The 19,154-nt window shown below is 43.2% G+C and overlaps 1 protein-coding gene and 1 pseudogene across 1 annotated transcript; both read left to right on the forward strand.

Annotated features, from left to right (window-relative positions):
• Nucleotides 1–72: 72 nt before the first annotated feature.
• LOC122145603 lies at nucleotides 73–1,486 on the forward strand. Its single transcript, XM_042759822.1, has 2 exons — nucleotides 73–1,335; nucleotides 1,428–1,486. The coding sequence occupies exons 1-2, from the start codon at nucleotides 345–347 to the stop codon at nucleotides 1,454–1,456; spliced, it is 1,020 nt and encodes a 339-aa protein (XP_042615756.1). The 5' UTR covers nucleotides 73–344; the 3' UTR covers nucleotides 1,457–1,486.
• A 10,772-nt stretch (nucleotides 1,487–12,258) lies between these two features.
• LOC109060493 overlaps nucleotides 12,259–19,154 on the forward strand; it is a 57,587-nt pseudogene continuing 50,691 nt past the window's right edge.

Below are 19,154 nucleotides of genomic sequence, written 5' to 3' on the forward strand. Positions count from 1 at the left end.
GTCAGCCCCAACCAGGAGAGCACCGCACGGGATCCACCACTCAAGGCACAGAGAGCACGAGGGAGTTGGAGCACTACGGAGAGCACTGTCTTCACTCAGAGCACAAAGTTGTCAATAAATCCACCCTTCGGGGATTTTCTCTGTCTATCGGTTGTCGTGTAGTTCCTCACCTCGCCACACTGGTGGAGAATGCGGGCATAGTGTGAGGTGAACACCGACAACCGACCCCCGAGGAGATCGTTAAAGTCACCGTCACCCATTTTGTTTTCTTTTTTTTTTGTTTGTTGACATTGGTTTTCTTTTCCCTCTGCTCTGTTTCCACAGGCGGCCGCTCCTCCCCCGGCATGGAAGAGCTGCTTAAACACCTCACCGAGGTGAGCATCCGCCAGCAGCAAATAATGGAGCACATGGCCTCACGTCAAGGAGACGCCGAACGCGAGCTCGCCGCCCTCCGCACCGCCGCCCACCGCACGCCGCTGCCTGACCCCCGTGTCCAAGCCGTACAGCTGATGCCGCGAATGACGGCGCACGACGATGTGGAGATGTATATGCAAATGTTTGAGGCCACCGCGATCCGGGAGGCGTGGCCAGAGGACGAGTGGGCCAGACTTCTCGCGCCGCTGCTGACCGGGGAAGCGCAGCGGGCGTATTTCACCATGACGGCGGAGAAAAGCCGGGACTATGAAGAGGTGAAAAAGGAAATCCTGAGCCGAGTAGGCCTCTCCCCAATCTGTGCGGCACAGCAGTTCCATGACTGGGCATATCGAGCTCGACAGCCCGCTCGCGCCCAAGCGGCAGAACTAACCCGGTTGGCCCACCATTGGCTATTGACAGGGGTTCCCTCCGCACACAAGGTAGCTGAGCGTGTGGTGATCGACCGACTCCTCCGCGCCCTCCCCCGCGCGTTGAGGCAGGCGGCTGGCATGAGGAATCCCACCGATCTCGACGAGCTCGTGGAGGCCATTGAGCTGGCGGAGGCCGCCCAACACCTTCACGTAGGGGAGCGAGCGCCACCTTTTCCCCGAAGGGTGGTCCAGGAGCGACGCTCGCCGGAGGGCACCCAGCGACCCGTGAGCAGGCCTGCGGTTCCCGGCCCCCAGGACGAACCGATGCCCACCGAGCCGCCGCGCTCCCCAGGACGGATATGGCTAGCAGGCTGTTCAATGCACAACCCGCCGCCGGAGGCACCGCGAGCCGAGGTGCACATCAATGGCCGGCCGTTCATCGCCCTCCTCGACTCGGGCAGCGGGGTAAGCCTGATACAACCAACTGTCCTTCCGCCCAGAACCGGTTCCAGAGCCCGGCTGGCGATAACGTGCGTGCACGGGGATACCAGGCATGTACCGGCACGGCGAGTGACCATCACCGCGACACCTGGTTCCTGGCCCGTCGAAGTGGGAATCTTAAAGGACCTACCGGTACCCGTTCTCCTCGGCCGGGATTGGCCGGGGTTTGATCAGCTCCTCACCTCCAGCACACAGCCTGCTAGCCTGGCCGGGGACCGCAGACGCCGGAGATCAGCAAGGCGCCCTCGACGACGCCCCGCGCTGCTGACGTCGGACAGGTGAGTCCCCCTCCCAAAACTCTAACCTGTTCTTTGATGTCTTCCAGCAGATAGCGGGAGGGGGAACACTCGCCAACGAGCAGCGGGGGGACGAACGCCTCAAGCATTGCTGGTCTCAAGTGCGGGTGGCGGAAGGAGAGGATTTACAACCGGCTCCCCACCCCACTCCCCATTTCGTCGTCCAAAACGGCCTGCTTTACTGTGTCGCGCAGCGAAGGGGGGAGGAAAAGACGTTGCTGGTGGTACCGCGAAGCAAAGTCCAGACGGTGTTGGAACTCGCCCATGCCCACCCGATGGCTGGCCACCTCGGCGCTCAAAACACCGCGCAACGGATCCGGGATCGCTTCCACTGGCCAGGACTGGAGGGGGATGTCAAGCGTTACTGCCAAGCTTGCCCGACGTGCCAACGGACATCGCCACATACTCCTCCCCCCAGCCCGCTGATCCCGCTGCCTATCATAGAGGTGCCCTTCGAGCGCATCGGGATGGACCTGGTGGGGCCGCTGCCGAAGTCCACCCGGGGGCATGAACACATCCTAGTTATCGTGGATTATGCCACCCGCTACCCAAAGGCCATTCCCCTCCGCAAGGCCACCGCAAAGAACATCGCACAGGAGCTCTTCCTACTGAGTAGTCGGGTTGGCCTACCAGCGGAGATCTTGACCGACCAGGGCACTCCTTTCATGTCCCGGATCATGCCTGACCTCTGCAAGCTCCTCAAAGTCCGGCAGATCCGGACCAGCGTATACCATCCACAAACTGATGGGCTCGTGGAACGGTTTAACAAGACCCTTAAGCAAATGCTGCGACGAGTCGTGGCCGAGGACCAACGCGACTGGGACCAAATGATCCCATATGTGCTGTTCGGGATCCGGGAGGTGCCCCAGGCTTCCACCGGCTTCACGCCCTTCGAGCTCCTCTTCGGCCGCCAACCCTGAGGGCTTCTAGATGTCGCCCGGGAAGCCTGGGAGCAACAGCCTGCGGTAGGTCGGACCACCCTCGAGCACATCAAGGCCATGAGAGAGCGGATCGACAGGGTCATGCCATTGGTCCGGGAGCACCTGTCCAAGGCCCAGCAAGACCAGCAGCGCCTCTTCAACCGGGCCGCCCAACCACGGGAATTCCAGCCGGGAGACTATGTCATGGTTCTGGTCCCCACCTCCGCCTGTAAATTCCTGGCACGCTGGCAGGGCCCATACACGGTCACCGAACGGGTAGGACCCGTCACCTATAAAGTGCGCCAACCAGGTCGCCGAAAAGAGGAGCAGCTCTATCATATAAATCTGTTGAAGCGCTGGGTGGGGACCGGACCCCAGCTCTCGGCCCTCGCCACCACCTCTCCCGTGGTTGTAGACATGGATCCCAATCTCTCCGCGGCCCAGAAGACGGAACTGCAGCACCTGGTCGGTCAGTTCTTGGATGTGTTCTCCCCCCTGCCAGGGCGGACGACCGTCATCCAGCACGAAGTCCGAACACCACCAGGAGTTATCATCCGGCAGCGGCCCTATCGTGTCCCGGAGGCTCGGCGACACACAATCGAGACAGAGGTACAGGAGATGTTGAAGTTGGGGGTAATTGAGCCCTCGCGGAGTCCCTGGTCCAGCCCCATCGTAATGGTCCCGAAGCCCGACGGCACCCTCCGGTTCTGCAACGACTTCCGCCGCCTAAATGAGGTCTCTGAATTTGATGGCTACCCCATGCCCCGAGTCGATGAGCTCCTGGATAGACTGGGAAGGGCCCGGTTCATATCGACTCTCGACCTCACCAAAGGTTATTGGCAAGTCCCTCTGTCTAAGGATGCCAAGCCCAAGACAGCCTTCTCAACCCCCAGTGGCCACTGGCAATACCGGGTCCTTCCCTTCGGCCTGCACGGGGCACCCGCCACCTTCCAGAGGCTCATGGATGTCCTGCTGAGGCCCCATATGGCCTACGCCGCGGCCTACATCGACGACGTGGTCATCCATTCCGAGACCTGGGGGGAGCATTTAGAGCGGCTCCGGAGGGTGCTGCTGGAACTCCGCCGGGCGGGGCTCACCGCCAACCCCCGAAAATGTCACCTGGCTCTCTCCGAAGCCAAGTACCTGGGCTTCTGCGTGGGTCGCGGCCTCATCCGGCCCCAGGAAAATAAGGTGACAGCTATCCTCTCGGCACCGCGGCCCACTACCAAGACCCAGGTACGAGCCTTTTTGGGGTTGGCGGGATACTACCGTTGTTTTATCCCTAACTTCTCCTCCTTAGCCTCTTCCCTGACAGATCTGACCAGGAAGGGGCAACCCGAGAAGGTAGCCTGGAGTCCAGAAGCGGAAGAGGCATTCCAGCAGATGAAGTCAGCCCTCACCACGGAGCCAGTCCTGCGAGCCCCCGATTTCAACTGCCCCTTCCTGGTGCAAACCGACGCCTCAGACACCGGGTTAGGAGCCGTTCTCTCCCAGGTCCAGGACGGCGAGGAACACCCGGTGATCTATATTAGCCGGAAGCTGACCCCAACCGAACAACGGTATGCCGCCGTGGAGAAGGAAGCGTTGGCTGTCAAGTGGGCAGTCCTGGAGCTTCGCTATTACCTCCTCGGCCGCCGGTTCACCCCTGCTGACAGATCATGCGCCACTGCAGTGGATGGCCCGCGCAAAGGACACCAATCCCAGGGTGACCCGGTGGTTCCTTGCGCTCCAGGACTTCCACTTCACCGTACAACACCGGGCGGGGACAGCCAACGCCAACGCGGACGGCCTCTCCAGGATAGGGGCAGCTTTCGCAGGTCTGTCAGGCTCCACTCCCCACCCTCCCCATATCTCCCCATTGTTCCGCAGGCGCAGGTCGACGCTTAGGGGGGGGGGGAGTGTGACGTGTGTCCCGAGCGCGCTCGTCAGCGTCGCCCTGGCAACACAATGGAATCACCGGCACTAGCTCGTCACGGGCTGAGCGGCCCGCACCTGCAGCTCATGAAGAGGCGTCTACTTCAGCCGGGGAGGAAAGCAGTATGGTGAGCAATGTCTCCCGACACAGACCCTAACGTTTTCCTCCTCTGTCATAGAGAGCAGCGTGTGACCGTCAGCCCCAACCAGGAGAGCACCGCACGGGATCCACCACTCAAGGCACAGAGAGCACGAGGGAGTTGGAGCACTACGGAGAGCACTGTCTTCACTCAGAGCACAAAGTTGTCAATAAATCCACCCTTCGGGGATTTTCTCTGTCTATCGGTTGTCGTGTAGTTCCTCACCTCGCCACACCACACACACACATGTACATAAAGCCACATGCTGCCCTCATGATGGTCTTCTTTCTCACTAATTTGCTCAGTAAGCAGAAGCAGGGCATTGGGTCAAACTTAACTGCTTAAATAGCATCTTACAAACAGCAGTCAGCCGTGTATCAGAGTAAACACGTGGTACAAGGGAGTAGACCTTAGAGCAGCCTGTAGAGGTCAATATGACATTCGTTATGACATTAAATTAATTTGATATCAACATTCATGCTCTAAGTTTGATACAGACCATTTACTCATATCTATTCATCTCTTATTCATGAAGCTCAATGAGCGTGACAAGGAGAGATGATTTCAAAGCAATATTTCAGTATATTTTTACAACATTGCATCAGAGTAGTTCCTAACTTATGTTTTGCTCTGTACAATACATTTTTTCCTTCAAGTTTTAAGCAGAAACCTGTTTTAAACAAGAAAAACTTGTAAGGGGTAACAAAAATTTTTGAAGTCAAAACAAATACCGAATATGATATAATATAATATAATATAATAATAATTAAATTACATATTTTTAAAATTTATTTAATAAAATAAATTCAAATATTCTAAAAAATTGTTAATGCTTTTGTTGCCTTCTGTTGCCTATAAACTATGCCTGCCATCAGAGACATTAAGATTTTATAAATCATATGAAAATGGTAAATGTTGTTGTCTAAAGATAGTTGAAGTTCCCTTCAACCTTCACTAAGGGTAAATGTAGAAACTGTGATAATGTGTGTTTGACTGCACTAATCTTGTCTGGACTGACCCAATCTCCTCCTTTTAATCAGCAATACAGTGGACAGATAAACATGTCAAATCCACATGAGTGAGTGGCATGTTAAGCTGAAGGCCTGAGGAAGACCACAGAAAACAAACTGCTGTTTTGATGGAGACTTTCCTGTCTGATCAGTTTGATAACCTATACCTGTGGAGAATGCTCTGTAAAGGACACAGAGCTGTAATGTTATAATGTGTGAAGGAAGAAAAGGGCTGAGAAATTGGGAGAGATGCAGACAGTAATGAAAGAAAAGTTTCATAGACTGTTACACACTTTCAGAAAAATGATCATGGCTGGTGAGAAAGGCAGAACATTGAGTTTAAACTCCAGTGGACTGTCAAATGTCAGCAACATTTAGCCTTCAACATACTGATAAATGGTTGCTTACATTGATATGGCCATTATTACCCTTTGTCTCTCCGTCTTTGTCTTCTCAAATTCTGCACACATGTACTCTTCTTTCTCAATGATAAGAGGACACTAGAAACCATTGAGATTCACAGAGATATGAGGTTAATTAATACCCAGTGCTTTTACTTCTGTTTACTGCCCAGTGGCTGGAAAAAATATAAGCAATGGCAATATCAATGCAAAAGCAGAGCTCAGCAAGACAAATACGCCCATCTTAACCTCAGAGAAAATTGAACTATAACCAGATTACATTTAGGGACAGTTTAATTCAGAGATACTTAATCAGCACCAGGATATAGAGAGATATTGCCCAAGCAGCACCCCTTTTATCTCATTTACGGCCCGTTTCCAGCTTGACACAGCAATTTCTTTTGATCAATGGATATGGCCTGTGAGATTTCATTTTCTCTGGCTTATATCACACTGGTGAATAATTAAAATTTCACATATTTCTAATACAAATAGTTGCATATTATATCAGCATAGTAATGTGAGTAAACAAATATAATATGAATAAATGCTATAATATGAATTTCAGACGTTCAACTTAGCATCAGACCCTCTGTACAAAGGAGTTCAAATGCGCACAATGTTACACAGTTACTTGATTACTTTTATTAGTGTCCACAGAATCTTATATATATATAAAACTAATACTTTAGAAATTATGCTAAGTTGTGATTGACCGCTATTACTACTCTGCTCCATCCATGTATTGTTTCTAAACCTGAAAAAATCAGAAACAGCTTTTGAGCTGTTGACCTCAAGGCTGCTGAGTTATGCTCTGCCACATGTACAAGATTTGGTGCCTGGACACTTTATTTACCACAACACGAGTGTTACGAAATGTGGATGAGGTTCCCTTAGTAGTTAAAATGGAGCAAAGGAATGGAGGAAATTAAAAACAGGACAAATGGTGCTGTATTTCAAATCAGCATGTCTACACATACATAAGGTATGTGTTTGTGTGACTACAGAGAATCATGAAATTAGTTATGAACTTCTGAGAGAAAGAGATAAGAAAGAGTGTAAGTGAAGAAGAAAGAATGAGAGCGGCATCTGGGGCAGTGAGTATTTCTAGGAAGTGTAATTTGATACGTCTGTTTACCATAAAAAACAGAGCACATGTGCTCAAAGAATAATATGTCCTAGAACATAGATATTTATCCAGTAACGGAACACACACACAGAGGAATAAAACTATATTTACATACATGTTTGTGTATTACATTCAGATCCTTAGAAAAGTGTGTATTTTTGTCAATACTGTGAGGTCAGTGGAGTTCAATGTTGTTTGGAGCCCAACTTTCTACAAAATATCTTCTTTTGTGTTACGCAAAATAAAGAAATGCATACAGGTTTGGAATGACATGAGGATGAGTAAATGATGACAGAATGTTTATTTTTTAAGTGGACTATGCTTTTAATATTAATTTGGCACACATGTACTGTTGGATATGTTTGTGCTTTTGTTTTGTCCCAGCCGTAACACTATGTTTCTTTGTGAGTGACAGTGTGTTCTGGAGTGAGAAGCTGTCTTTTGTTTTTAATCAAAGGTGGGAGTTTCAGTGATCAGTCAAAGTTGTTTGGGATCAGTGTTTTTATCGGCAGCACAGTAGCAGAGTGTTAATTACATTTAACCATCATTGTTGAAATGATTACCCCCTTTCATCATCTGATAACGATATTATGAAAGCTTAAGCAATGCCTGTCACATCTTAATTTTGAGTTAAGTTTAATACAACTTTAGTCCATTGTATTTAATCAAATCATGGGTTAAAGGGATAGTCCACCCAAATATGAATATTCTGTCATTTACTTCCACAGAACAAGGAAAGTCTCACAGTTTTGGAATGACATGAGGGTGAGTAAATAATAAGAGAATTATCATTTTGGATGAAGTATCCCTGTAAATTATGTATTCCTGACATATTTGTTTGCTTTTCTGGGATACAGATTTTCTCTTTCCCCCTCTTCCCAGTGTTCTCTGTTTTCACTCCTCTCCTCATGCTCTCCTCAGAGTGATCATGTTTTTTGAATTCCGGTTCAATCCAGTCTCCTATATTTCCATACTTTTCCACTCCTCCCTTGCTGTGTTTTTCATTCCTGCGCTCAGCTATCCCATCAGAGACATCCACTTTTGCTCCCCTGGGGTCTTCTGGTTTTTGCACATGTGTGAGATTTTCTTTTCTTTTTTTTGCAGTATGTAAATTAACAAAGTCTCTTATTCTGTCATTAAGTTTGGAACAAGACTGAAATGTGTTGTGGGTGTGTGTGTGTGTCAGCTTTTTTTGCAAAGGACAGTAACTCTTCTTAAGTAAGAGGAACAACATGTTTTCCTATGCCTTATTTCTTGGAAATACCAAATTATTCTCTCGAAATTGCAGCTGTAAAGTGTTTCACATTTCACACATGTAATGTGGTTTTCGTCTCTATTGGTTATATTATTTTAACTGGATAAATAAGTTAAACGTTAAATAAATGCAGCCTTATTTTGCAGATGGTATAATCTCACGTCACTGATATGTTGTGATGTCACAGCATCTGCCCAATTATTTAGCTGCAGAGCTCATGAATTATTCATGTCTACGTCAGTGATTGTGCTAAAAATATCCCTGAGAACCTGCACCACTACACCAATCATAACATTAAAATTGTGGGCGCTGGCTGTTTGAGGACAGACACAATGGGAATTGCTTTCTACAACCACAACAAAAATACTTGAAACAAGTATGAAAACACTAATTTCAGAATGTCAAATGTTTTGTTCTGGGCTAATGCTGGCCAGTGTACAGTACATATATATAGCTTAAGCAGTCAAATAACTCGAACATGAAAACACAAATAAAAACACAATGTTTCAGTAGGTTTTAATGTGTTATTTCAAATAGTCTTTGAAAAGGCATAGGCTTTGTTCACTGTTATGAGCCACTGATTTGCTACTTTGAGGAGGGATATTATCATTCTAGAGAGCATCTGTGCAGTGTACAGTAAGGCTGGTTAGATGGCCCTATTAGCCCCTGCTGGTGCATGCTATAACTACAACACTGGCTTTAAACAGCATTTTTTTTCCAGTTGACGCCATTCAAAAGCATTTGAAACCCAAATAAAATTGTTTGCATGCAATATTTATATCTTAAATATTTCTTTATATTTGGGTGTTTTCTGATTTTTTTTTTTAACCAGTGTCTGATTCTGCACTCTTAAAAGAATGAAATGGCCTACTAAAACGGCTAAAAGTGATGTTTGTCAACATTTAGGAGTACATTAGCTTATACATGGCCTCAAAGTTTACAAACATGCACAAAATGTTACAATCTTTAATCTGGATTTTATCGGATCATATAAAAGAGTATCAAACAATGGCTCATGCAGGGCACACATGCATCCTTTCACCAATAGATGGAGCCAGCTGAATAAATATGAGTTCTTCATGAATTTGCACTCAATCTTTTTAAGTTGTGGTAATTCTCTTTCTCTCTTTAATATTATGTTTACAATATTTAAGATTTAAATTAAAATAATCTCAAGATGAAACAAATATAATTTGTAATGTTACAAAAAATTATTTTTAAAAGTAATGCATTACAATAATGTGTTACTCCCTTAAAAAGTAAATAATTGTGTTACTTAGTTACTTTAAAATAATGTGTTACTTTTTTCATCTGGGCTAGGCTTACTTGTTTGTTTTTAAGTTCTGTCTTTGGCAAATTTAAAAGCCCTTTCACGCTAAAAGTGAAATGAATAAGCCTTAGGCTGAAGGAAATGTAAATTCACATCCATACAGTAGAGACTAGAGAGTATATGTGTGTGTATATATACAATAATAAAATAATAATACAAATGCCCATTGAGTTTATTACACTTAATCACACTTAAAATAGGCTACCTTATTTATCTACATTTTCCAGGTTTGTGGGAATCATATCATTATTTTTAGTTGTTTTAGGTTGTTTTGTCTTATTTTAAATAATTTTAAGTCATCATGAGGCCCCCTATTGAGTTCAATGTTCTGTAATGCAAAATAATTTAACTTACAATTATGACAAGCATTACAATTATGACAAGCATTATGACTGGTTTCTCAACTAAAAGCATGTGATACAGCTATCAGATCTGGTGACCGAGAAGCCTACAGTTTATCCAGGGCCAATCTAAAGAGGGGAATTAACGCTGCTAAACCTTATTACAAACTGCGGATTGAGGATGATCCTCGCTGTATGTGGATAGGCATTCATGTCCATACAGACTAAAAACCATCAAACAGCACCCCGACAGCCAGAAATGCCACACAGAAAGCCAGAATCACCCAACGACCTGAGCTCACACTCTCCAACAGTGACATGTGTCCACTCTGAGCAGGGTGAAAGCATACAAAACGGCTGGCCCTGATGGCATTCCTGGCCGAGTGCTCAAGGCCTGTGCATAACAGCTGGCTGATGTCTTTACTAACATTTTCAACCTCTCCCTGGCCCAGGCCATTGTCCCTTTCTGCTTCAAAACAACCACCATTGTGCCAGTAACAAAGCATGGTGCTGCAGTGGCCCCTAATGACTTCTGCCCTGTCGCTCTCATGCCAACAATAGCAAAATGTTTGAAGAGGCTGGTACTCCCATCTGAAAATGCGCCTGCCCCCAACACTAAACCATTTCAGTTTGCCTACAAACCCAACAGGTCAACTAAGGATGCCATTGCCTCAGCTCTCCACACTGCCCTGAATCACCTTGATAAAAGCACTTATGTCAGATTGCTATTCATTGATTTCAGCTTTTCTTTTAATACTTTGATTCTGATAAGCTGATCTCCATACTCACTGACCTTGACACCCCCCCCCCCCCCAATTCTCCACTCCTTTTTCACCCATATATGACTGCATATCTGTACATGGCTTTAACTCCATAATCAAGTTTGCAGACGACACCGCGGTGTTAGGCCTGATCAGCGATGACAATGAAACAACCTACAGCTGGCAGTGTGGTGTGCAGACAATAATCTCGCACTCAACACCCAGAAGACCAAGGAACTGATTGTGGACCCCACTTCCCACTGGTCGCTCTTTTGCGACTAACTTTCTCAGTTGGTTGCACAAGCAGGGTTGTTTTTATTTATTTATTTTTTGCTACAACTTGCAAATATTCAGTGCATGCTGTTGAACTTTCATCATAGTTTATAGTTATATGGAAATGAAAGTGGTTAACATTCAACCCATTATTTTTCATCAGCAGTATTATTTGTGATTTTAATTTTGTGAATGGGAGTTCCTCTTTTTCTGTGTTATAAGCCGGGCTTGGATGCTTTCACTTTGGATTTCGTGATCTTGTTTACAATAAAAAAAAAATATAATTATCTCTTACACCTACACCTACATCCTACAAACAAAACTTTTTAAGACGAAAACAAAAGATGGATTCGTTGTTATTTTAAATAAAAAACCACAACAACAATAAAACAGTAAGATACATTGACAAACTAGCTTACAAAACGTTTATTAACAAAAACGTGGGGTGCCCCCACATCCTGCTAAACTTTTATCAGTGCACAACTGAAGCATCTTAACAAACTTCACAGTGTGTCTCAGACCAAGACCAGAAGGCCCTCCAACAAGTTCTTAAAATTGTTGTTATATACTGTATATAACCAGAATTGCAAAAAACCAACATAAAAAAAATCAATAAAAGGTGCAATCTAAATCTACCTAATATATATATATATATATATATATATATTTGCACAAAGATTTGCACAATACTGCAAATCTTTGCTAACTACTAGGGCTGTCAAATGATTAATCACAATTAATCACATCCAAAATAAAAGTTTTGTTTACATAATATATGTATGTGTACAGGGTATATTTATTATGTATATATAAATACACACACATAAATTATATATTTAGAAAATATTTACATGTATATACATTTATATATTTATATTCTTATATTTTATATTATATATAAATATATTTAATATATAAACATAACATATTCTTCTTAAATATATACATGCATGTGTGTGTATTTATATATACATAATAAATATACACAGTATACACACATATATTATGTAAACAAAACTTTTATTTTGGATGTGATTAATTGTGATTAATCATTTGACAGCCCTACTAACTACGTCATTACTCTGCACAATGACAATAAAGTTGAATCTAATCTAACAGTCGAACAACTAAACAACAAGTACCCTTATTAACCTATAGAGGGCCCTATTCTTTAATTTTTAAGTTTTATATGAGACGCTTTGCTTTGCCAACGAGTGAAAAGCCTTTTTGTATTGTAAATCCCCTGTTTGAAAACTCTTCTGTTAAAATTATTTGCATCAGAAAAAAAAACACAGACATTAATTTTCAGATGTATATAAACAAGATATAAAAAATGCAAAGTGCTTAACACTAATGTAACAAGAAATTAGGTGTTTGTATTATCTTGACATATACCCCTCTTGTTTGAATAAATGTCAAGAATGTGTCACCACCATATCACTAATGCCAATCAGATGAAAGACAGAAGAAACAGGAGATCAGAGTGGATTTATGGTGCATGTGTATGACTTAAAATGTGCCTACAGTTACCATTATGGCATGCAAGATAAAATAGTAAAAATTACTAAATAATACATATATATTGCTTTGTGAGGTTTCTGGGTCTCCTTATGGTGAGCAGAGAGGTGTGTGTCCTTGTGCACAAGCTGCTCAGACACTAGTGAACCAAACACCGCTGTCCTCTTTTGCTCTCAGACACAAAGTTCATAGCTAATTTTACAGACAACAGAGCTATAATCTCACAATACTGCAAATCTTTGTCCGTTTTGTCCTGTCAAAGCCATGACAGCTGGGATTCACATGTGGTTCAATTGTATTAATCTAAGTTTCAGCCTGGCCAAACTGTGGCCAGCTCACCTAAAACTGCGTTAAGCATTGAGACTTTGTTTTGGTTACAGCTAAAAATCACAAAAGAAAGGAGGAACAAATTAAAGAGACAGAGAGGGGGTCAGATCATACTTGAGATTTCTCTCCCCACAGACCCCAAGAGAAAACAAGAGGAAATAATAAAGACTGGAAGCTCTGCTTACAAAACTCGCATGACATGTGCACTCTTAATATAACCAAGCTTCGATTTAAAACCTGTTAACAGCTTTTCTGCTTGTCAGATGAATTGTGTTGCTTCTGTATCCATTTCATGCTTGTTTTGTCTACAGTTCCTTGCGATTATTCTCATTAACAGATGGCTCTCTGGCATCTACCTGGTAGTTTGGTGAGAGTGTTCGTCCGAGAGCAGATGATTGCCAGACATAAGGATTTGATCAACAGGCACCGTGCTGATGTTTTCTTTGGGCATGTTGACAGGCTGATAGACAAAAGTCTCTCTCTCTCATTCTCCTTCACACACACACACACACACACACACACACACACACACACACACACACACACACACACACACACACACACACACACACACACACACACACACACACACACACACACACACACACACACTTATTCTCTCACAAAGGCACTGGCTGACAGACAGTCTGGAGTGCTCCAATGACACACAACCTCACTAAAGCACTCTAGGACAGGGAGAGGAAAAAGAAAGAGAGAAGAGCAGAACAAGTAGGGAATAAGGAAGAGAACGGGATGAGAAGAAAAAGAGAGAGACACTCATGCCTCTTACTGCCCCTTTTTCCCCTCCTCTGCCGCTGCTCTCTCACTCTTCTTTCTTACTCCTTCTCTTAGTCTCGCACCAGCACACACACCCTCTCTCATTCTCATCGAACTTTTTTCACCATCTCGCTCTTTTTAAATGATTTTCAGAGAGAGGGGACATTCATTTGGAGGGTGTCTGAAATTCAGGAGCTTCACAGATGCCTGAGACCAGTGGAGAGATAGGAGCCTCACCCTGCTTGGAAAAAATAGAGAAAACAAAAGAAGAGAAGGACTGCAACAAACTTATACGCCTCAATATTCCCTCAGCCACTATCGGACACTGGTGTTTGTGGCGTTATCATGGTGACATTAAGAGTTACATTGACTTTAAGATTCACCTTACTGCTCCTGTACAGTTTAGGCTGTACTGGTTGGCCGAGCAAGGCTCAGCAGTTGTCCCTGCGGGCTTTGCGTCAAGCGGCACAAACCAGGCAAAACCTCTCTGAGAGTGCGGGGAGCAAAGTAGAACGTCTCGGTCAGGTCTTCCGAAAGAATGTGCGTCTTCTTCGGGAACGAGGAGGCTGCCTGGATCTAGTCTTTCTCGTGGACGAGTCATCCAGCGTGGGAGCTTCCAACTTTGGGAGCGAGTTGCGATTTGTGCGAAAGCTGCTGTCAGATTTTCCGGTGGCGCCGGAGGCAACACGTGTAGCACTGGTGACATTTAGTTCCAAGAGCCATGTGGTTACAAGAGTGGACTATGTGTCTGCACCCAAAGCCCACCAACACAAGTGTTCGCTCTTCAGCAAAGAGATTCCCTCCATCACCTACAGAGGAGGTGGCACCTACACCAGGGGGGCCTTCCAGCGTGCAGCGGTAAGGGCAGCTGTGTAATGTCTGAGTCTGTGGATGTGAGAAAGAATTTAAGCACTAAATGAAATGTAATAGATAAAAGAGGAAATAATGAAGATAAATGACAGACTTTAAGATTGACAGTCTATCCACCTAATTCAGATTGAGTTGACTGAGATTAACTTTGATTTATGCTGAATGTATTCAATATTTCTCCACAGCTCTTTAATGTTCTTCAGCTAATAAACTGATAGATAGCTATTGAATCTAAATCACTGAAGCACACTAAGCAGAAACAGGACAGTAAACTCAAAATGATGGATGAACAACACATAAAAGTCTCCATTCCTGGCAAGGTACCTCCAGATGCCATCTCTAAGTTAACACCACATGGTTTCCTGTGCGCTCAGATCTGGGAAAGATAACCACAGGAACTATCTATCTACGTATCTATTTGTCCCTTGTAAACTTGTACTAAAGATTTTGGGATATAGTGAAAAACATGGTTTCAAGTTGGAACAACTTCAGAATTTCAGGATGCAGACAAAAGGAAAAGAAAGCAGTGGTGAATCATATCAAATAAATACATTTTTCTTTTAAGTAACCCAGTCTCACTTAACAGTAATGCTATGAATTGCAGCAAAATGATTTATTGCCTCATCTTGCAGTTTACTGCAGCTTCTACTCCCTTTTCCATTACAAATGATTATGACGTCCGTGTTTTCAGACATTTTTCTTGTCCTGAATGACATTTGTGGTTTGAAAAATGGTTTCACTATCCCAGATCTGCAAATGTATTAAGTTGTTATGGAAGCATAGCAGGAAAGTCCTTTTGTTCATATGCAATTAATTAGCAGTCAAACTGTAATATTTCATGGTTTTTGGCTCCTTCTGTTCAGTCTAAATGGCATGGTGGTCTGGAGGCTTTTACCAGACACATTTTCAATCTTTCAGAGCTGCAGAGGTTGAAGGCCTTATCCACAGTTCTACTGCCCAGCTGAAGTGCAAAGAGAGGCCAAACCTCTCTCATCAGATTTGCCTTAAAGCAAGAACATCCTCAATTAAGAAGCCTCTGATTCATTTACTCCACTTCAGTTGGAGAATGAAATGTTGGATTGGCTCTAAATGCATTTTATTTAGCTATGGCTGATGATGGATAAAGGCTGCATTATGTGGTTTCACAAACCCAGCATGCTAATAAACAGCAGGATGGTGAACCATTCAGAATTGACTTGAGAATCTGCCATTTTAACTACAATGCTTATTTCAACTATAAAGAAAGGTCTGTCTAGACACACAGACAAACAGACAGAGATCTACGGATCTAAGTTCTTATGTAATCTCTCTTCGGTTCGCCCAGCACTCCTGGTGATTCTTGCTGTAACTACTGTCTTTGTCTGCACTTAGTGGGCATCCTGGGTTGCCAGATCCTCAACTCCTTTTCCAATTGCCAAACCAGAGCAGAACTAGCTCTCCATAAAACTTATTTTTCCCTCTCTGCTGTCCTTCTAAAAGTTAGTGAATACTTTTAGTGCATTCCAAATTCTTTGCCTGCTTTTCTGATCAGCCTCCATAGGGAGTCATTACACTGTAGTCCTTAACCAAATGGATTTGAAATTCCCTATTTCTGATGAACGCTTGTCTCGAGTAGGATTCTTCCTTCCCCCAGCAGGGATTCTATTAAGAATGGGAAGTCTATGGTAATTCTATATAAGCACATTTGAAAACACACTCACCCACCCATACACATACTGTACATCAAGAGTCATTCTTCCTCAAAAATAAAGAATGAAAAGTAGTGTGGAGGTAAAAAGGGCAGTTATATTTTTTGTTATTGTTAGCATACATCCCTCCCATTTCATCCTCACAATCCCCCATCAGAAATTCCAGAGAATGTTTCTCTAAAGTGCCATTGGCCCCTCTGACCTGGTTTTTGAAGCACAAGGCAGCAGGAGCATTACTGTCATCGAGTCTAGACAGATCAACGTGTCCAAATATCTCATATTGTGTCTGCAAAAACATCTGTCAGGAAGCCTCAGAATGTGCTGTGCAAAATTAAAGCAAAGGGACATAAAAGCAAAGAAACACAATGAAAGAACTGGGACATCTGTCAAAAGATACAAGCGTGATGTTTGGTGTTGGAAATTCACTCTGAATGCTTTATAGGTGTAGTATTTTATCTCTATATTAATGTAAGGTGAGTGTCTACTTGTAGAAGATCACTTTTTTCATAAATAGCTAAGTAAGGTGTTGAGTGAATAAGAAACCAAGAAAGTCGAGAGAAATGGCTGTACAGAATGCTTCTTTTTGGCTTGTGTGCACTGATGGAACTCTAGCACTTCCTGAGGCTGTATTTGTGTTATTAATTAAGACTGATGGGGAGATCCTTATGAGAGACAGCCTGTACTTTACAAACCCTGATAAAAACAGCCAGGAATGCCTTTAAACCAGCCCGAGAGCCACAGATATGTCTGCAGACAGCCAGATAAGGGCCCTTCGGTCTTTAACTGTCTGAAGAGACAACATGTTTTACAATGAATCAGTCCTAGTCTTATTTAGGCGCTTAATTGCAACTTTCAGTTGTTTTGGAGGAACAGATCGCTTGGTTGCTTGTTACTGTGTGATTTACCTTAAGTCACAATTTGTATACTTTCACCTTCACCAGAAATTGGTTTATAGCACCTATTAAACCAGATACATGAGAGACTGAAATACATAAGCAGCAGAAATATGCCTAAAAAAAGGGATGGACCAACAATGAGAGACAGTATGAGAAAAGAGAAAAAAGAGTCTTATTGTCTGGGATACACATGTGATGGTAAAATGAATGCAACATGATGGCACGAGAAAACCTTCGTCTGTTCTTCATCCATCAGTTGTCCCACATTCATTCAGCAGGGAAACAAGAACACTTAGCTGGGTAAAATCACATCTCTCATGTGCTATTGTTTCTTTGTCCACAGTAGGCAAAATTACACTCTGCTATAGAGCAGTGGTTTTCAACCAGGGGGCTCAGAAAACTTATGAGTGGGCATCAAAATGCTTTAAAATGATTAGCTTATTTTAATGCTTGTTTAGTCTTTAAAACAAGTAAAAATCCAGATGTCTTATATTTACTTCACACATAGTCAGAATGCCTGGATATATGAGATAGCTTAATTTTATAATTGTTTTTTCTAGATGTAGATAAGTCTTTTAAATAATTTAAACCCTATAATAGCATGTACAGTTTTATAATGAATTCACATTCTTTCTGGTTATGGTAAGCTCCAAAATATTTTATCGGATAGAATTTGTGTGTAAAAAATGTTTTTACAAAATCTTGTCTTTAATATTTATCTACTAATCATGAACAACTGGAAAAGCCACAGGCCCTTTGCATATTGTTGTCAAGTTTAGTCAAGTCACCTTTATTTATATATTTTTTTATAAATATAAAAAATCGCTTTATACAGTACAGATTGTTTCAAAGCAGCTTCACAGTAATAAACAGGAAAACAACCATCAATTAAGCAAATGTCTCTAAATACAAGACAAATTGAAGTTCTACTATAAAACAGCTGTGGCAAGATAACAGTGCCAATTTTCAGCTCACGTCAGTTCAATGTTGATTCAGTCCAGTTCATAGTTGTGTAAAGTTCATCTATTCAGCTATATGCAGCTCCACAGAAGGCAACAGTGTGTTTATTTAGCTCAGTTCAATGTTGATTCAGTTCTGTTCAATAATGGTGTAGATATCACAAAAACCATCAATTATGAGACAACTGATCCAGGAGATCTACAGGAGACAATAGTGTCATCATTCAGCTCAATTCAGTTTAAATTCAATTTCCATCCAAAAGTGTCAAAAACTTAAAAAAGAACCACTTAAGAACCCTTAGTGGGTCCCACCTGATAATGTCCATGTTCATTGTGTAACAAAACTATGTAGCTACTGGAACATTAAGACAGAACATAGTTATAGTCACACAAATTGTATTATTGCAAAATAATTTGTCTCGCTTGCATTTTTCACATCACGCCAAACCTTTAGTCTGCTCTCAGATTATTCCTGCTATTAACCACAACTTTCAGCTCCAGGAGAGCCTTATTCCACACCCTGAGATCTACACACATAAATGCACTTTGGTACATTTATACACTGCAAAATGCTTCAACACAGTGATTAGTGGGAACTGGATGCTGGAGTAAGTCAAATATAGAGCAGTGGTGGTGTTCTCAGTCTGACTGCACCACCAGCACAGTCTACTGCCAAAAAACGCATGATATTGCTGTGAGAAAAACGGAAGAAAATAATAGACAAAAGACAGAGTTTCTGTTTATTTTAGCACTATTACTGGCCCCATACAGTAAGGTTATTTCTGTCACAATGCAAGAGGTCACATTTCTGCTCTGAAGCATGAAAAGACAAAAGTAAGCGTTTTTTAAACCAGATGCATACATGCACCACCAAGACAGTGTAACATATGTGGAGGCCCACTTTATCATGCAGAATCACCGGCAACTCCCAGATGTTATTTTTGTTTTAAGGGATCACTGTGGGATTCATAAATGGCAACAAGTGATATTTGACAATGTTTCAAATTAACACGTATAATAGGTTCATAGGGCAGGGCTAGTGATCAATTTTGTTAAAAATGAT

Source organism: Cyprinus carpio, chromosome A7, assembly GCF_018340385.1.
Source record: "Cyprinus carpio isolate SPL01 chromosome A7, ASM1834038v1, whole genome shotgun sequence".
NCBI lineage: Eukaryota > Metazoa > Chordata > Actinopteri > Cypriniformes > Cyprinidae > Cyprinus > Cyprinus carpio.

Coding starts and splice junctions, on each gene's coding strand:
- LOC122145603 (XM_042759822.1), top strand. CDS start 345: ATGGAAGAGCTGCTTAAACACCTCACCGAGGTGAGCATCCGCCAGCAG. Junction 1,336..1,427: donor GTGCGTGCACGGGGATACCA/GGCATGTACCGG, acceptor CCGGTACCCGTT/CTCCTCGGCCGGGATTGGCC.